Source organism: Corythoichthys intestinalis, chromosome 19, assembly GCF_030265065.1.
Source record: "Corythoichthys intestinalis isolate RoL2023-P3 chromosome 19, ASM3026506v1, whole genome shotgun sequence".
Taxonomy (NCBI): Eukaryota; Metazoa; Chordata; class Actinopteri; order Syngnathiformes; family Syngnathidae; genus Corythoichthys; species Corythoichthys intestinalis.
In genome coordinates, this window is record NC_080413.1 from 25,026,666 (window position 1) to 25,042,918 (window position 16,253).

Here is a 16,253-nt window from a genome sequence, read left to right on the forward strand (position 1 = left end):
TTACATACAGTATGCCTGTTAAATTGTATTTCACCCAGTACAATGTGTGTTGTCTATTGTTTGCTAAATTGCAGAAAATTAAAAGCTTGCTTGTAAATGTTTGTTTCAGGTTGATTTCCTGGCTCTGGAGATGCGTAAGGGCAAGGTGTACTTCCTTTGGGATGTGGGTTCAGGTGTGGGACGGGTGGAATATCCTCATCTCACCATCCATGATGGAAACTGGCACAGAATAGAAGCTTTTCGGTAAGATATGCTCTTGTAATCACATCATTTTTCTTTTGATGATTAACATATATTTGTTACAACAGTCCCAAGAAAAATAACATATATCATCTTTTTAAAAGCAGCTAATGTGTAAATAAGCTACTGTGTATACACAAATTGGATTTGACCTAGCAAAACAACATATCACAGCAAACATCAAGAGACAGAACTACCCAATTCATTCTTAGGTTACCATTTTGTCACAGATATAGAGATACTGAATCATTAAATTCTGCTTTTAGATTTAAGAAAGAAAACATAGTACATATATTCCCAATCCCAGAAGTTCAGAAATGCTCTTTTTTTTTCAAACCATAAAGGCAACATCGAAACCCAAACATGTCTACTCATATATTGGAGTTTTGTTTTCAAACACTGTATTAAGAGTACTGCATACTGTGTCTACCATCATTCCAATATCATAATTTTTATGCTTTCGGCATAGACTTTCCTATCCGTTGACGGGACACAGGGCTCGGGGCCGATCCGTAGGGGGCCTATTTTCAAAAACTTAAAATGCAAATATTTTCAAAACCAAAGCCGCTAGCGACCTAAAACCAAAACAGACACCTCCCTTTGGCATATATGAGTCTCCATGAGCAGCAACGTCAAAATATTCAACGTCGTTTCCTAATAAATTCCTGATTAATTATTTTTTTATACAAGTATAACATTTTTACAATTTTTACCCTAGTTGCACAAAAATCACAAAATAATCTCGTATCTTTTCAGGATCAATAGAAATATTTAACATATCATATAAATTTTGCTTAAAATAGCAACTATTTTTTTTTTAAGCTAGAGGAAGTTTATAGCAACAGCTAATCACTGTTTTCACATCAGAAACTTAATACTTGAGGAAAGCATACAGAATCATCTATATTCTTATCAACAAACGCAAAATTAGCATTTTTCTATATGCAGTCACAACTTATCTAGGTTCAATTCCACGATTGTGTAGGATACAAAATCCAACATGGTGGCCGTCACAAAACAAATAGCTTTTTAAGTAGAAAAAGTGCTTAAATCGCAGAATTTCTATAGATACAGTATGAATGTCAAACAGTCTAGAATCTTGGTAAAAGCAAAAAAACGGGCAGTTATCGTTCATTTTACATAAATATTTCAAGCCAAAGTTACGGTATTGTTTAATCCAACATGGCGGCCGTCACGAAACAAAGAGCTTTTTAAGTTGAAAATTCTTGCAAATAAATACTTAAATTGCGGAATTTCTATAAATATGAACGGAAAACTGTCTAGACTCTTAGTTAAAAGCAAAAACCAGGCAGTTATCATTCATTTCACGTAACTATTTCAAGCCAAAGTTAGGCTATTTTTTTTCCAATCATTTCAATGTATTCACAACGTTTCAAAGAGCATGCATGGTGTGAAAAATATAATAATTACCTTGAATCCTCGACCAAATCACTCTTGAGACACTCTTGCCTCTCTGCATACAGTAAAACCTTCGTCCTATTTCCACCTAAATCCGGCGTTAGAACGCAGCGTGTCTTTGAGTTTATCACAGTGAATTGTTAAATCCACCTCAACGTTCTAAGGGTCGGCCCCCTATGGGAAGGCGTGGCATATAGTCTGTGGGAGTTGTCAACATGGCGGAGTCTATGGTTCTGGAAAATCCAGTTCATTGTTTGTGTACTGTGTTTAACATACAATATTCTCATCTGCTTAATTATTATGGTAATGCTAGATGACACAGTCAACTACCTGGCAACAGCCAGAAATAGAAAAGTAAATAAGAACTAAAAAACCAGGGGATATTTTTTTAAAAATGCAATTGACTAAACCACATTGTTTCGCTTGGGAAATCAAGCATTTGCAGTCTTGTCAGCCTGTGGCTCTTACATAACATAGAGTGCCATCTTCCACGTGCACATTCTCTCAGTACAGAAGGATAGTGGAGCGTGGGGACTTTGACTATACATTTCCCAACTGTTGGGCACGATGAAACAACAAATTCAAGGTGGCAGATCAATTTCACTGTACATCTCAGAGGTCCCGCCTGCTGCAAATCTGTCTCCGCAATCACTTTTGGTCATTCATCTTTTTACACTGCCAGTTCATATCGGCTGATTTCTTGTGACAGAACATGCAGTCGTAAATGTCCTCCAGGAAATATGCACTGGCAAATAAAATTACCTCCTAATTTCTGTCTGTCTGCTCTCGTGTCTGTAGAAACGGATTGAACGGTACCATATTAGTGTACCCTCTAGAAGGTCCAAGGGCCGGCGTGGTTCCAACCCCGAACAGCGCAAACTCGCCCGTTACTTACACCATCCTGGATGTGGACCAGAACGCTTATCTGTTTGTTGGCGGAATACTTGGCACAATCAAAGTAAAGTTGACTTATTTGTGACATTAGAGCGACTTTAAACTCATAGCTTTATCATCAGTGTCATTTTTCTGACTTCTAGAAAGCGGATGCTGTGAGGACAACAACATTCACTGGATGCATGGGAGAAACCTTCCTGGATGGTAAACCAATTGGACTTTGGAACTACAGGGACAGGCAGGGAGACTGTAAAGGATGTGTTGTCAGGTATGAAAACACACGCATGAGCAGAAATCATTACATTATTATATTACCGTAATTTAAGTTAAACAATGCATTTAAAAATGATATACAGTGGGGCAAATAAGTAGTCAACCAATAATTGTGTAAGTTCTCCCACTTGAAAATATTAGAGAGGCCTGTAATTGTCAACATGGGTAAACCTCAACCATGAGAGAATGTGGGGAAAAAAAACTGAAAATCCAATTGTTTGATTTTTAAAGAATTTATTTGCAAATCATGGTGGAAAATAAGAATTTGGTCAATACCAAAAGTTCATCTCAATACTTTGTTATGTACCATTTGTTGGCAATAACGGAGGCCAAATGTTTTCTGTAACTCTTCACAAGCTTTTCACACACCGTTGCTGGTATTTTGGCCCATTCCTCCATGCAGATCTCCTCTAGAGCAGTGATGTTTTGGGGCTGTCGTTGGGCAACACGGACTTTCAACTCCCTCCACAGATTTTCTATAGAGTTGAGATCTAGAGACTGGCTACGCCACCTCAGGACCTTGAAATGATTCTTACGAAGCCACTCCTTTGTTGCCCTGGCTGTGTGTTTGGGATCCTTGTCTTGCTGAAAAACCCAGCCACCTCTCATCTTCAATGCCCTTGCTGATGGAAGGAGATTTTCACTCAACATCTCTCGATACATGGCCCCATTCATTCTTTCCTTTACACAGATCAGTTGTCCTGGTCCCTTTGCAGAAAAACAGCCCCAAAGCATGATGTTTCCAACCCCATGCTTCACAGTGGGTATGGTGTTCTTCAGGTGCAATTCAGTATTCTTTCTCCTCCAAACACGAGAACCTGTGCTTCTACCAAAAAGTTCTATTTTGATTTCATCTGACCATAGCACATTCTCCCAGTCCTCTTCTGGATCACCCAAATGCTCTATAGCGACCCGCAGACGGGCCTGGACGTGTACTTTCTTCAGCAGGGGGACACGTCTGGCGGGTTGAGTCCCTGGCGGCGCATTGTGTTACTGATAGTAGCCTTTGTTACTGTGGTCCCAGCTCTCTGTAGTTCATTCACTAGGTCCCCCCGGGTGGTTCTGGGATTTTTGCTCACCGTTCTTGTTATCATTTTGACGCCACAGGGTGAGATCTTGCATGGAGCCCCAGATCGAGGAAGATTATCAGAGGTCTTGTATGTCTTACATTTTCTAATAATTGCTCCCACAGTTGATTTCTTTACACCAAGCATTTTACCGATTGCAGATTCACTCTTCCCAGCCTGGTGCAGCTCTACAATTTTGTCTCTGGTGTCCTTCGACAGCTCTTTGGTCTTGGCCATAGTGGAGTTTGGAGTGTGACTGACTGAGGTTGTGGACAGGTGTCTTTTATACCGATAATGAGTTAAAACAGGTGCCATAAATACAAGTAATGAGTGGATCCTCGTTAGACCTCGTTAGAAGAAGTTAGACCTCTTTGACAGTCAGAAATTTTGCTTGTTTGTAGGGCCCCAAATACTTATTTTCCACTCTAACTTGGAAATAAATTCTTTAAAAATAAAACTGTGATTTTCTGTTGTTTTTTTCCCCACATTCTGTCTCTAGTGGTTGAGGTTTATCCATGCTTACAATTATAGGCCTCTCTAATCGTTTCAAGTAGGAGAACTCGCACAATTGGTGGTTGACTAAATACTTATTTGCCCCACTGTATTTAAATAGAGATAAGAAAGAGAGAGGGGGAGAGAGAATAAACAATCTGATGTAAATGATATACAGTGGTACCTCTACAAACGAAGCTAATTCGTTCCAGGACCTTGTTTGTAAGTCGAAATGGTCATATGCCGAGGATGATTTTCCCATAAGAATACTATATAATTCCATTAATTCGTTCCACAGCCCGAAAACCTACACTTAATCCTTAATAATCCTTAATAAATGCTGCTGGTACTAATACAAATGGCAGTTGCACATAGCAAACAAATAAATTATAAATAAAAATCAGAATAATAATAATTCCTATAATAATGTAACGAATCTGGTTCTAATGTGGACTTGATGAAGTGGGCAATTTATTTGGCAATGTTGCCGAAATAATAATTATCATCTTATAAAGATTGGACAACAGAATGAAAATAGAAAAATCCCTCCCACGGTTATTAATACGACAAGATCACCGATTCGCTCAGTTCCCTGTCAACCAAAAAGGATTCAGCCTCATACAGATCATCCAATCATCAAGCAGAGAACCAATGCGTCCAGGCCAGCCGTGCGCCAACCACTGCCCATTGACTCCCAGAGACGCAAAGTGTCCGATAGGTGGGATAAACCCAGCCTTTAGCCAATAACTCATCTCGTTTCGCCGTAGTGGAACAATGTACTTTCAACTCTGAAGAAGCAAAGCTTCCACACTGTTGAAGGACTAATAAGAAGCTAATTCTGAAAAAAAGTTGAGCACGTTGTAACGCATATTTAGTCAATGACATGTACCCACAACCAGCTCGTTTGATCACTTATTTTTGACATTTTGGGGGAAGCTGAGCTTCTCTTGCAGTCTTAGAGCAATCACCTCTTAGTTTAAAATAACACCATTATTTGAAATAACTTGACATGACCTCATTTCTTAGACAAGATTTCACGCACCCAGGCAGTGTATTTCCCTGCTTCTGCTGTGATATTAAACTAGATTTCATATATTCTTCCATCCTTGCTTTATCTGTTTGTTAGCCCCCAGGCATCAAACGGTGAAGGGACTGTCCAGCTGGACGGAGAAGGCTACGCCGCAGTGGGACGACCCACAAGATGGAACCCGAATGTTTCCAGCGTTACATTCAAGTTCCGAACATTTGCATCGGATGCACTGCTTATGTATCTGGCAACTGAAGATATGGTATACTAGCTTAATGTTAGAATACAAGATGATATATGTGGGTAGTAATGCGTGACATTTACTTAAGTAACTTTTTGAGAAAAATGTACTTCTTAAAGTAGTTTTACCACTCACTACTTTTTACTTTTACTGGAGTAGATATGTGAAGAAACACTAGTTTTACTCCACTACTTGGGCTACACTAGACTCGTTACATTTTTCCTCTTTATTTTACATGCTACATGTTAGCTTTATTTCTGCCAAAGATACCAACAGTGGCTGCCTTGCTTTTACCAATGCGACATCGCACTATTTACTACATTCAACACTTTTTTACTTGTACTGTAATTTTTGGACTATAAGTCATTACTTTTTCCACTCATTTTGAATCCTGCGGCTATAATCCAATGCGCCTTATTTGTTGATGTATTTGGGTTAAAAGGTAACGATTTATTTGACAGTGGCATTGTAAGAGTGTCATAAGACCGTTATAACCACAACATTACACTATCAAGGGGATTACTAAATTTTTAAGACAGATGACACTAAATGACATCTGTTATAAGCATTTATTCACATTATATTCAATCATAATTATGACATGACACTACCATGGGCATTACTGAATGCTTATAACAGATGACACTAAATGACATCTGTTATAAGCAGTGTTTGTTAATAACAGCGTTAGAATATAACGGCGTTACTAACGGTGTTATTTTTTCAGTAGTGAGTAATCTAATTAATTACTTTTTCTCATCTTGGCAAAAAAAAACATTATTAGAAGTCACTTTTCCAAGTAACTAATTACTCTTACATTCAGGTATTTGAGTTACTAACGCAATTACTTTTTGGGAAAAGTGATTTGTAACTGTTATTAATTACTTTTTTAAAGTAAGATTAACCACACTGTTTATAAGCATTTATTAATGTTCATGATAGTGTCATGTCATAATTATGATTGTCTTATGGTGCCACTGTCAAATGAAGTGTTACCAAATACCATAACTAGCTATTAATGAAACCACTGGAACAGTAACTGGGGAAATAATTAGCACAGAACATGAATTTTGATTGCTATTTACATCTGTAGCGCTGCAATGCATACTAGGAGGCATGTTGGACGACAACAGTGTTGACAGCGGGTGGCAGCAGAGGTTGACCTTCTCGCTCAAGGGATGGCTAAATAAGGCTTCCTGAAGCAATGAAGCTTTGCAGCCAATCTGTTCAAAGCTTCATGGTGGTTTATTAGTCTTGACAGTCTTATGATGCCGCTGTCCAATAAAGTGTTACCGGTTAATATCTTTTGGTGTAAATATCCCATAATACAGTAAGGATAGCTGTGGCTTATAGTCCAGTGCCACTTATCTATGAACAACTTTTGTTTTCGTGTCAAATTTGGTGAGTGGTGGCTTATAGTCAGGTGCGCCTTGTAGTCTGAAAATTATGGTACTAGAATAAAAATTTTGGATGGCTACTTTTGCTTTTACTTGAGGAATATTATTTAGAAGTTACAGTACTTTTACTTGTGTAAAATTTGGCTACTCTACCCACCTCTGCTTATGAATATATTCTGTGATTTTAGTTATTTTGTTCTTATTTTCCATACAATGTATTTCTACACTTCCACATATCTGCCCCTGAATGCATCTTTTCTCTAACTCACTCCCTTTTTAGAAGGACTTTATGTCCTTAGAGTTAGCGGGGGGCAAGGTAAAGATGAACTTCGATTTAGGATCAGGAGTTGGCAACGCCATATCAGCTCACCGTCAGAATGATGGACACTGGAAGTCCCTCACTATGTCTCGCAACAAGAAGCAAGGTAAACACATCTATGGCGTTTATCTGAAGATGGGTCACATTCTACTGTTTCTTAAACTGCATGTGTCTACTGTTTAGCTTCTGTTGGTCTTTAAAGCTTTGTGAACTCTTTTTACAGCCACAGTTAGCATCGTGGATATTGACACCGGTGCTGAGGAGAAGATAGCGGCCACATCTCTAGGAACGGCCACTGGGCTGAATCTCAAGGAGAAGCAGAGCATTTATTTTGGAGGTCTGCCAACCATTGGAAACTACAGGTAACATCTCAGTATCAGTATAGCTAAGACCTCAGTGGTTGCAGTGGAAAATCTATATTAGAACACATAATGCAATGTTATTTTTATTACTAGCATGACCAAAGGATAGCTATAAATATGAACTGCAGAGATGACTTACAAAGACATAATAGTCTCATCTCATATTTTAACACTTTCTCATCAGAACAGCCCTCCTCGATGGAGTTTGAAAAAATGGGATATAATGCTCTCTGTTGGCAATATGTGTATTTTATCAAAACTTTTTAAAAAATTATATTTGATAATGTATATTTTTATGTGTTTTCATCATGATTCATGATTAAGCTCTCAGGCCTGTCACCAGATATTAGTCTTATGCATATGAAATGTATGTGTGGGCACAATATATACCTATATTTTGAATAAGCCTACAGTATACTCCATTCACTTAGCATATAATCTTCACCTTATTCATCACGAACGAGGTAGGTTTGCTATTTCCAATCATGAAAAAAGAAAAGCGTCAATAGCAGGATTAATACCAGTACAAAAATATTTACTGTACTTGCACCACAAAGTACGCCGTGAAAATTCATCTTTAAAGTTTATTACAAGTTAGACAAGATAAAGGCCCAGGCTGAAAAGCACAGTAAATTGCACTTATGTAGTTTGGAGTTGATTTATTTTCACTTCCTTCAGGCCAAGGTTTGCATACTGAATTTGTGTATGATTATACTTTTGTAAGCATAACCATCATAAGCTTCAAGAAAACAGCAAAAATAAAGGAATACCTGTAAAATACTGTACCCAAAGCTTGCTTTTTTGAGCATACCATATTTCATGTCGAACACAATCCTTGGAATAACAAAGTAGTGGTGCCAATTTTACAAGAATTTTCAAAATAAGGTCAGAAGTCTGTTTTTTCTAATAGAAGATTGATGATCAAGTTTTATTGTTAAAAGGAAAAAATCCCTCATGGCTTGATTGGACATTTTCTGAAATGTTATGATCTTGAATCTCCCATAGTTTGAAGGAGAAAATAAGATTACTCTGCCAATTCTGATCAGATTTCCAATATCTCTACTAATTTCATTGTACATGTTACAATGTCATTGAATATACTACTCTATTCGACTGTATTATGTGCATTTCGTAAGATCATCAAAAGCACAATAAGCTGAATATTTTACAATGCTGTCGCCCTTTGGGCTAGATTGCCATAAAAAAAAAAATGTCTCAGTAATACTTAAATCCACAGTTTTGGCTAATCCAGCCTCTTTGCAATTAAATCTACTAATTGCACAATTTTACAACAAACCCAAATCTACTAGTATTTATCAATGGTAAATTATGTTTGCTAATGTGATGATGTTGTGTGTTTTCTTAACAGCATGAAATCCAGGTAAAGGAATACAAATTTGCATTTTACAGCAATTGTAACTGTAAATTGCTCTCTGCATGAGGCTGGCCACACTGATGCTGGAGTGCCATTTAGCCCACAATTCGTTCGTGCGTGTGCGTGCATGTGTGATTGTAGGCCCCTAATGGCTGTTGCTCTTCCACACAGCAGCTGGAAATCACTTTCTCTGTCCTTTATCCACCCGGACGTGTCATTTGTCCTTACAGCAGCAAAAGTGTGAAGTTGTCATGTTTGGCATCATTATAATCCAAATAGTCTTTTCGGTTAGATATATAACCAGCTTCACTGGCAGCAAACAACAAACTGTGCTAAAGCACTTACAAAAGGTATATCAAGTTGTTAAAATATGTTCCCATCAACATACATACAATGGTATGAAAAAGTTCAGAACCTTTTGGAATTGCTCACATTTCTGCATAAAATCACCATCAAATGTGATATGATCTTTGTCAAATTACACAGATGTGAAAACAGTGTCTGGTTTCATATTTTAATGAGGATAGCATGCAAAAAATGACAGAAGGGGGCAAAAAAGGTAAGTGAACCCCCTGCCTTAAGGAGGCTTAAAGAGCAATTGAAACCAACTTTTACCAAACAATTTAAGTCAGGTGCGTGCCCAATCACTGACGAGTGGTTTAAAGCTGCCCTGCTCACTATAAAACACATACCTGGTAAGAATTGTCTTGATTAGAAGCAGTCTGATGTGCATCATGGCTTGGTCAAAAGAGCTGTCTGAAGACCTCCGATCAAGGATTTTGATTTGTATAAAGTTGGGAAAGGATACAAAACTATCTCTAAAAGTCTGGATGTTCATCAATCGACAGTCAGAGAAGTTATCTACAAATGGAGAGAGTTTGGCACTGTTGCTTCTCTCCCAAGGAGTGGCCATCCAACAAAGATGATGCCAAGAGTTCAGCGCAGAATACTCAAAGAGGTAAAAAAGAACCCTAGAGTGTCTGCTAAAGACTTACAGAAATCACTGGCACAGTCCAATATCTCTGTGCACGCATCCACTATTCTAGTATATAAGTTGCTCATTTAATGTTCGCAAAAAGGCACTTGGAAACTCCACAGAAGTTTGGGCAAAATATTTTGTGGACTGATGAAACTAAAGTTGAATTGTGTGGCAGTAACACACAATTCAACTTTACGCCATGTGTGGAGGAAAAATGGAACAGCTCACCAACAACATCACCTCATCCCCACCATGAAGCATGGTGGAGGGAGCATCATGAACTGGTGCTGTTTAGCTGCCTCAGGGCTTGGACAACAATCATTAATGGAATAATGAATTCAAAAGTTTATCAGGATGTCTTGCAAGTAAGCCTAAGCCTGTCTGTCAGACAGTTGAAGCTAAACATAGGATGGATGCTGCAACAAGACAATGATTCATAACACAGAAGTAAATCAATTTCAGAATGGTTTCAGAAGAACAAAATAGACGTTCTGGAGTGGCCAAGTCAAAGTCCAGATTTGAATCCCATTGAGATGCTGTGGCATGACCTAAAGACAACGATTCATGCCAGACATCCCAGGAATCTGGGGGGGGGGGGGGGGGGCACAAAACCATTAAATGTGATGGTTCACTTATTTAACCCCCCCCCCCCCCCCCCCCCCATCTGTCATTGTTTGCATACTATTCTCTTTAAAAAGCTTTGAAGGTTTGGGTGATTTTAGTTAGCGCAGACACTGTTTTTTCATCTGTGTGATTTTGACAAAGATCAGATCACATTTGATGGTGATTTAATGCAGAAATTTGAGAAATTCCAAAAGGTTCAGATACTTTTTCATACCACTGTAAACTGGGCTCAAATCCAAAACAAATACATTGAGACCTAATGATTCCTCATTTTTAATAACAAGGACAAATGCCATATTCTGAATATCTTCACTCTGACATCAGTTCAACGCTGATCATATACTGTGAAGTGTTCAAGGCTGCAATAATGATGACGTGATCCTATTACAATGGACTTCTAAGATATTGGAAAGCCTGATGATTGTAATGTCTTTATAGGCCAGAGATCACACTGAAACGCTATGTGGGCTGCCTCCGGGAGATTGAAGTATCTCGAACTCCTTATAATCTCCTCAGTAGCTCCGATTACACTGGGGTTACGAAAGGATGTAATGTAGAGGTAAGACAACTCACTTCTTATTCGACCATATTACTTTAGAAAAAATGCTTGCTGTACAATAACAACATTTTGGGGTTTTTTTGTTTTGTTTTTTTTTACATGAAGCTGTCACTAAATTGATGGATTGATGCCCAGTGAAAATTTGTGTATGTGATATAAATTACTATGATTTAAAGGAATTGCAGACTATTCATGAATGGCATTTTGTGACTTCTTCATTGCTGTTTAGTTTTTTCAAAAGCCCGGTTACCGCCCGTGTAGTATCAGCTCACGTATAGATCCTAACATTAGTTATTAGAATAAGTAAGCTCAAATTTGATGAATAAATTTTATTGCTTAGATGTCATTTATGCTTGTTTTGCGCACATTCTGTACACAACACTGACTCTAGAGTGGAATTTCTCAAAGTCATTCAAGGCATTCATCAGGGTTGCTATTCACTAATGGAATTTATTTATACACTCAGGCAGCCATTGTCAATGTACAAAAGAGTTGAAAAGCCCACGCTTGTATGTTTACGTTAGGGGGGTTCGTTCCTTTCTCCTCAGATTTCCAAGGTTGTCTCGTTGGCTTTGTGACGGTACTTAAAGTAAAACATTTGCTAATGTGTATCTCATTATCTCATAGAACCTGTATACAGTGAGCTTCACCAAACCAGGATACGTGGAGCTCGGTGGTCTATCCCTGGCAGTAGGGACTGAAATCAGCCTGTCGTTCAGTACCATGGTGGATACTGGCACCCTGCTGTTAGCAGTGGGTGGGCCACCGCCCATCAGCCAACAGGTTGGCAATCTTTTTTTTTCTTTTTTCAATCAAAGGAGAGATTTAGATATGAGGACTGAAGTGAAGCGAATCAGCTAGAAAATTGAGGTGTGACACAAGGAGGTTTCTGTAAATAATGCAATAGCAGATGTTTTTATTAGGATAACATACACTATAAACATTTGCTAAGTGGTGGTGTAGTTTTTGGCAGCCCTTTTAATTTTCGTCTTAGCCTTTGGATGATATTACTTATTAGTCTTAGTCATATATGGTCATCTCAAAATATGTTTGTCTAGTTTTTGTTGACGAAAACTCTAATTTCGTCTAGTTTCAGTTGACGCTTACTAAAAATGTTTTCGTCTGTAAAATTAAAAAACTACTCCAAAAATAAATCAATAAATAAAGAAAGGTTTCCAACTATTTCAAATGAACATTGACAGACGAGCACATATTGTAGTATCTACAAGGAAAACTCCAACTTGGTGATAATTAAGTTTTCCCACCTGGGCACCACAAACGGTATATTAAAAAAAAAAAAAAACTTGTCCGAGAATTTATTAGGCCGCTCGCCGTTAGCATTAGCCTAATGCTGACACAAATGCTAATGCTACGGGTTACATTTAGTGTGTGATGATCACACAGCACAGACCTTTAAAGCAGTGGTCCCCAACCTTTTTGCACCACGGACCAGCAATGTTTGGCAGAAAATGATGTCCATCCATCCGTCCCTCCCTCCCTCCCTCCCTCTGTCCGTCCGTCCGTCATTTTCCGCTTGATCCGGGCAGAAAATGACAGTAAATATAAAATAACACGTCGAGGCTAAAAAGGAATATTAAGTGCAGGGAAAATGTCACTCACCATACACTTAATCAACTTTTTTTAACAGCGGCCTCTCCTAAAACTTGTCATCAAATATCCTTGGTCGCAAGCATAATGAGTTCTTTTCCAATCGTGAAAGGTTTCTTAGCTTTAGCAATATCGTTCGCCATGAGTATGATGCTCTCAGTGCATTCGCTTTTATTGCCTTGTTTGCTTGCTTTTAGCCACATAATATGCAGAATGGACTTGTGGGTGTAGGCTCCTCTTCTGGCTCAGCAGGTGGCCTTTTCCCCGTAAAAAAGCTGTCCAAAGACGTCGCCACCCGCAGTACACAGTCAACAGCAGCTAAAGTTACTGTTTACATTGACTGGCGCTGGGCTGCTATAGGTTTGAAACAGCCTACTAATTGCGGCCAACCACTAAATGGCGACCTATACAAATCTTTATTCGTATTCGTCTATCGAGTAGACAGGGATATTTATGTGTCAAGAGCCACAGGCCAGATTGCAGTCGTTAATAAATTATTTATTTCTCTGCGGCCCGGTACCGATCCGCGACCCGGTGGTTGGGGACCACTGCCTTAAAGGATAAAGCAATATGGCATGTTCTATCAGGCCAAGTTAAAGTAACACAAGACATGACCATTCATACATAATTCAATCAATTAATCAATCAAATTTATTTAGACAGGCCTTTACAAAACCCGAAAGGTCCTCAAAGTGCTTTACAACAAAGACAAACATGGCTCATGATAAATAAAAGGAGGGAAAGTATTATAGAATGACATTAAGAAAAAAAACTAAAAAAATGAAACAAAAACAGCGCATTGTGATAAAAGTCAGTTGGCAAATTAAACAATAAAACAGATAAAATCCGAAAACATTAAAAACCCTTAAGAAATAAAACCAGGCTACCCTAATCTGGGGAAAAGGTGAGTCTAAAAAGGTGTGTCTTTAACCGAGACTTAAAAAGGCCTAGATTTGTTGTGGTGCGAATTTCAGGGGGAATGCTATTCCACAACCTGGGGGCAGCAACCACCAAAGATCAGTCTCCCCACTGTTTTAAGTTTGGACCTCGGAACTTGAAAAAGAAACTGGCTGGTAGAACGAAGCGTCCTGCCAGAGTTACGGGAGGTTAAAATTTCTGATAGATAAGAAGGAGCCTGGCCATTAATAGAATTAAAAACAAACAGTAAAAGCTTGAAATCAATTCTAAAATGGACTGGAAGCCAGTGGAGCGATGATAGCACAGGGGTTCACGTCTAGGTGTACCTGTTAAAAATCGAGCAGCGGCATTTTGAACAAGTCAAGACGAGACAAGACGAGAAATTGAGGACATGGGAAAACCAACATAAAGTGCATTGCAGTAGTCACTCCTTGAGCTTATAAAAGCGTGAATTGCTTTCTCAAGTTCGTGGCGACTCAGAAAAGGCTTCACTTTGGCCAAGAGACGGAGCTGGAGAAAACCTGCTCTTACAACAGAACTAATCTGTTTTTCAAAGTTGAGCCTGCTATTGAATATCACTCCGAGATTTTTAACGTGTGTTTTAAAAAAGGGAGCCAGAGCGCCAGAGTTGCGCTCAAGGGCATTCATCATAGAAGATGTGCCGAAAGTAATTTATTCAGTTTTGCTCTCATTAAGATGTAAGAAGTTTTGTGCGATCCACTGCTTCACATCGGATATGCACTCCATCAATTTAGCGAGAGCAGTATGTTCGTTGGGTCTCAGGGGCAGATACAGCTGCAGGTCATTAGCATAAAAATGAAAAGAGATATTATATTTTTTTTTTATAATTGATCCTAAAAGTACGAGATAAAGTGCAAAGAGAACAGGCCCTAAAATAGAGCCTTGTGGCACCCCGCAAGACAGAGAAGTTTGTGATTGATGATTCAACATAGGATGATTCAACATAGGAGACAAATAAACAATAAATTCATAGATATATGAATAATACAAGAATCCATAAAACAAACAATTAGTATATACAATAATATAAAATCAATGTTACAGTCTGTGACAGCCATCAGCCATTTAGGAGACAGATTAAGGATGAGAGTAAGGTAGAGATGGCCCTCCTATTTCTCAGTGGGAGAGGACTATACCTACACCCTAATGATACCAGGACGTAATGAGGATGCATGATATGTGAGAGGTCAGCTGATATCCTGGTGCTTTTTAATGACTCGGTTATGGTAATTGCGGGTAAGTGACTGCTGCCGCTGACCTACATATAACTTTGCTGCTGATTTGAATGATTTTATTGGCTATATTTCGATTACTCGGGATAAGTTTACCAAACCCCGTGATGATAGGGAATATGAGGACGGATTCAATAAAACGTTTATAGAAGGCGATGAGGATGGGTTGGTGAACCTGAGCCACTAAGACAGAAGAGACGCTGTTGACATTTTGAGAAAATGTGTTCAGTGTTCAGTTGGAATGTTGGAATTTTGGTTGGTGAAGTCATTTCCAGAAGGGTCAAACTGTCACCACCAAGAAACCTGCATTCACTGGAAGCGAGATTTTTTTTTTGTTATTCTCAACCACCAAAATGTCGACGGTCTAATAGAACTAGAATAAAGTACAACTACTCACAGGAACAGGTAACTAAATTTCAGTGAGTTTGAATCATGTTGTTAGTGAGTATATTTCCATGGTGGAAATATTAGTACCAAAAATTGGTGCCGGTCTTATGCCATACTAATCACATTTTCAAGAAAGATTTAGAAATCTAAACAATACCTTCTACGACAGGTCCGTAACAGAAATGGCGTCTCTAAGAGGAAACGCAGACAATCAGGCGAGGTGAGTTTATTTCACAAACCACACGCACGCACCCCCACATTCAACTAGACATGCACACACTTTCCCTAAGTGAATTCATAAGTGCATTTTAATGAGATTTGCATTTGTTGGCAAATGGACCATTTTTCTGAAACATGAGTTGGACATGGATGCCAATAAACACACACGTACGCGCACAAGCATTGCAGCGCACATGCAAACCACTGGCTATTAAGCTAAGTGTATGACTTCACCCTCATTGCAATTTCATTGCCTAATGAGGTTTCACTTGGTTGTCGACAGTGCTCATTATACTGTATTCGCACAAGCGAATGTGCACCAAACCATCACCATTTTACCTCTACTGTGAATTTTTTGATTAGTGTCAACACAAATACTGTATTCATAATTCCTGCTTAGATGTTCAAATACAGTACACCTAAAATGTGTTTTGGGACACAACGATAGAGAGATGATGAAGGGTATTATAAATTATTTTCTTTTTAACAGGACACAGGTATTACTATTCTATTATGGTATCATATTATATACAGTGTATATTATGCTGTATTATATCTTATTTTAGTTGGCATGTATTCTTAAAACTAATCTAACAAATG

At 38.5% G+C, this 16,253-nt stretch overlaps 1 protein-coding gene across 5 annotated transcripts in view; it reads left to right on the forward strand.

The window, feature by feature from the left end:
* Nucleotides 1–16,253, forward strand: part of lama2 (laminin, alpha 2) — a 338,873-nt gene that overhangs the window by 292,591 nt on the left and 30,029 nt on the right. For 3 of the 5 annotated variants that reach the window (XM_057822982.1, XM_057822979.1, XM_057822984.1), the window contains 9 exons: nt 110–243; nt 2,458–2,617; nt 2,697–2,821; nt 5,512–5,674; nt 7,331–7,475; nt 7,593–7,731; nt 11,148–11,268; nt 11,896–12,051; nt 15,604–15,654. In XM_057822982.1, the coding sequence (XP_057678965.1) occupies nt 110–243; nt 2,458–2,617; nt 2,697–2,821; nt 5,512–5,674; nt 7,331–7,475; nt 7,593–7,731; nt 11,148–11,268; nt 11,896–12,051; nt 15,604–15,654 (1,194 nt within the window). Of the gene's footprint in view, nt 1–109; nt 244–2,457; nt 2,618–2,696; nt 2,822–5,511; nt 5,675–7,330; nt 7,476–7,592; nt 7,732–9,100; nt 9,113–11,147; nt 11,269–11,895; nt 12,052–15,603; nt 15,655–16,253 lie in introns of all 5 variants that reach the window. The other 2 variants (XM_057822981.1, XM_057822983.1) reach the window with 1 other exon arrangement.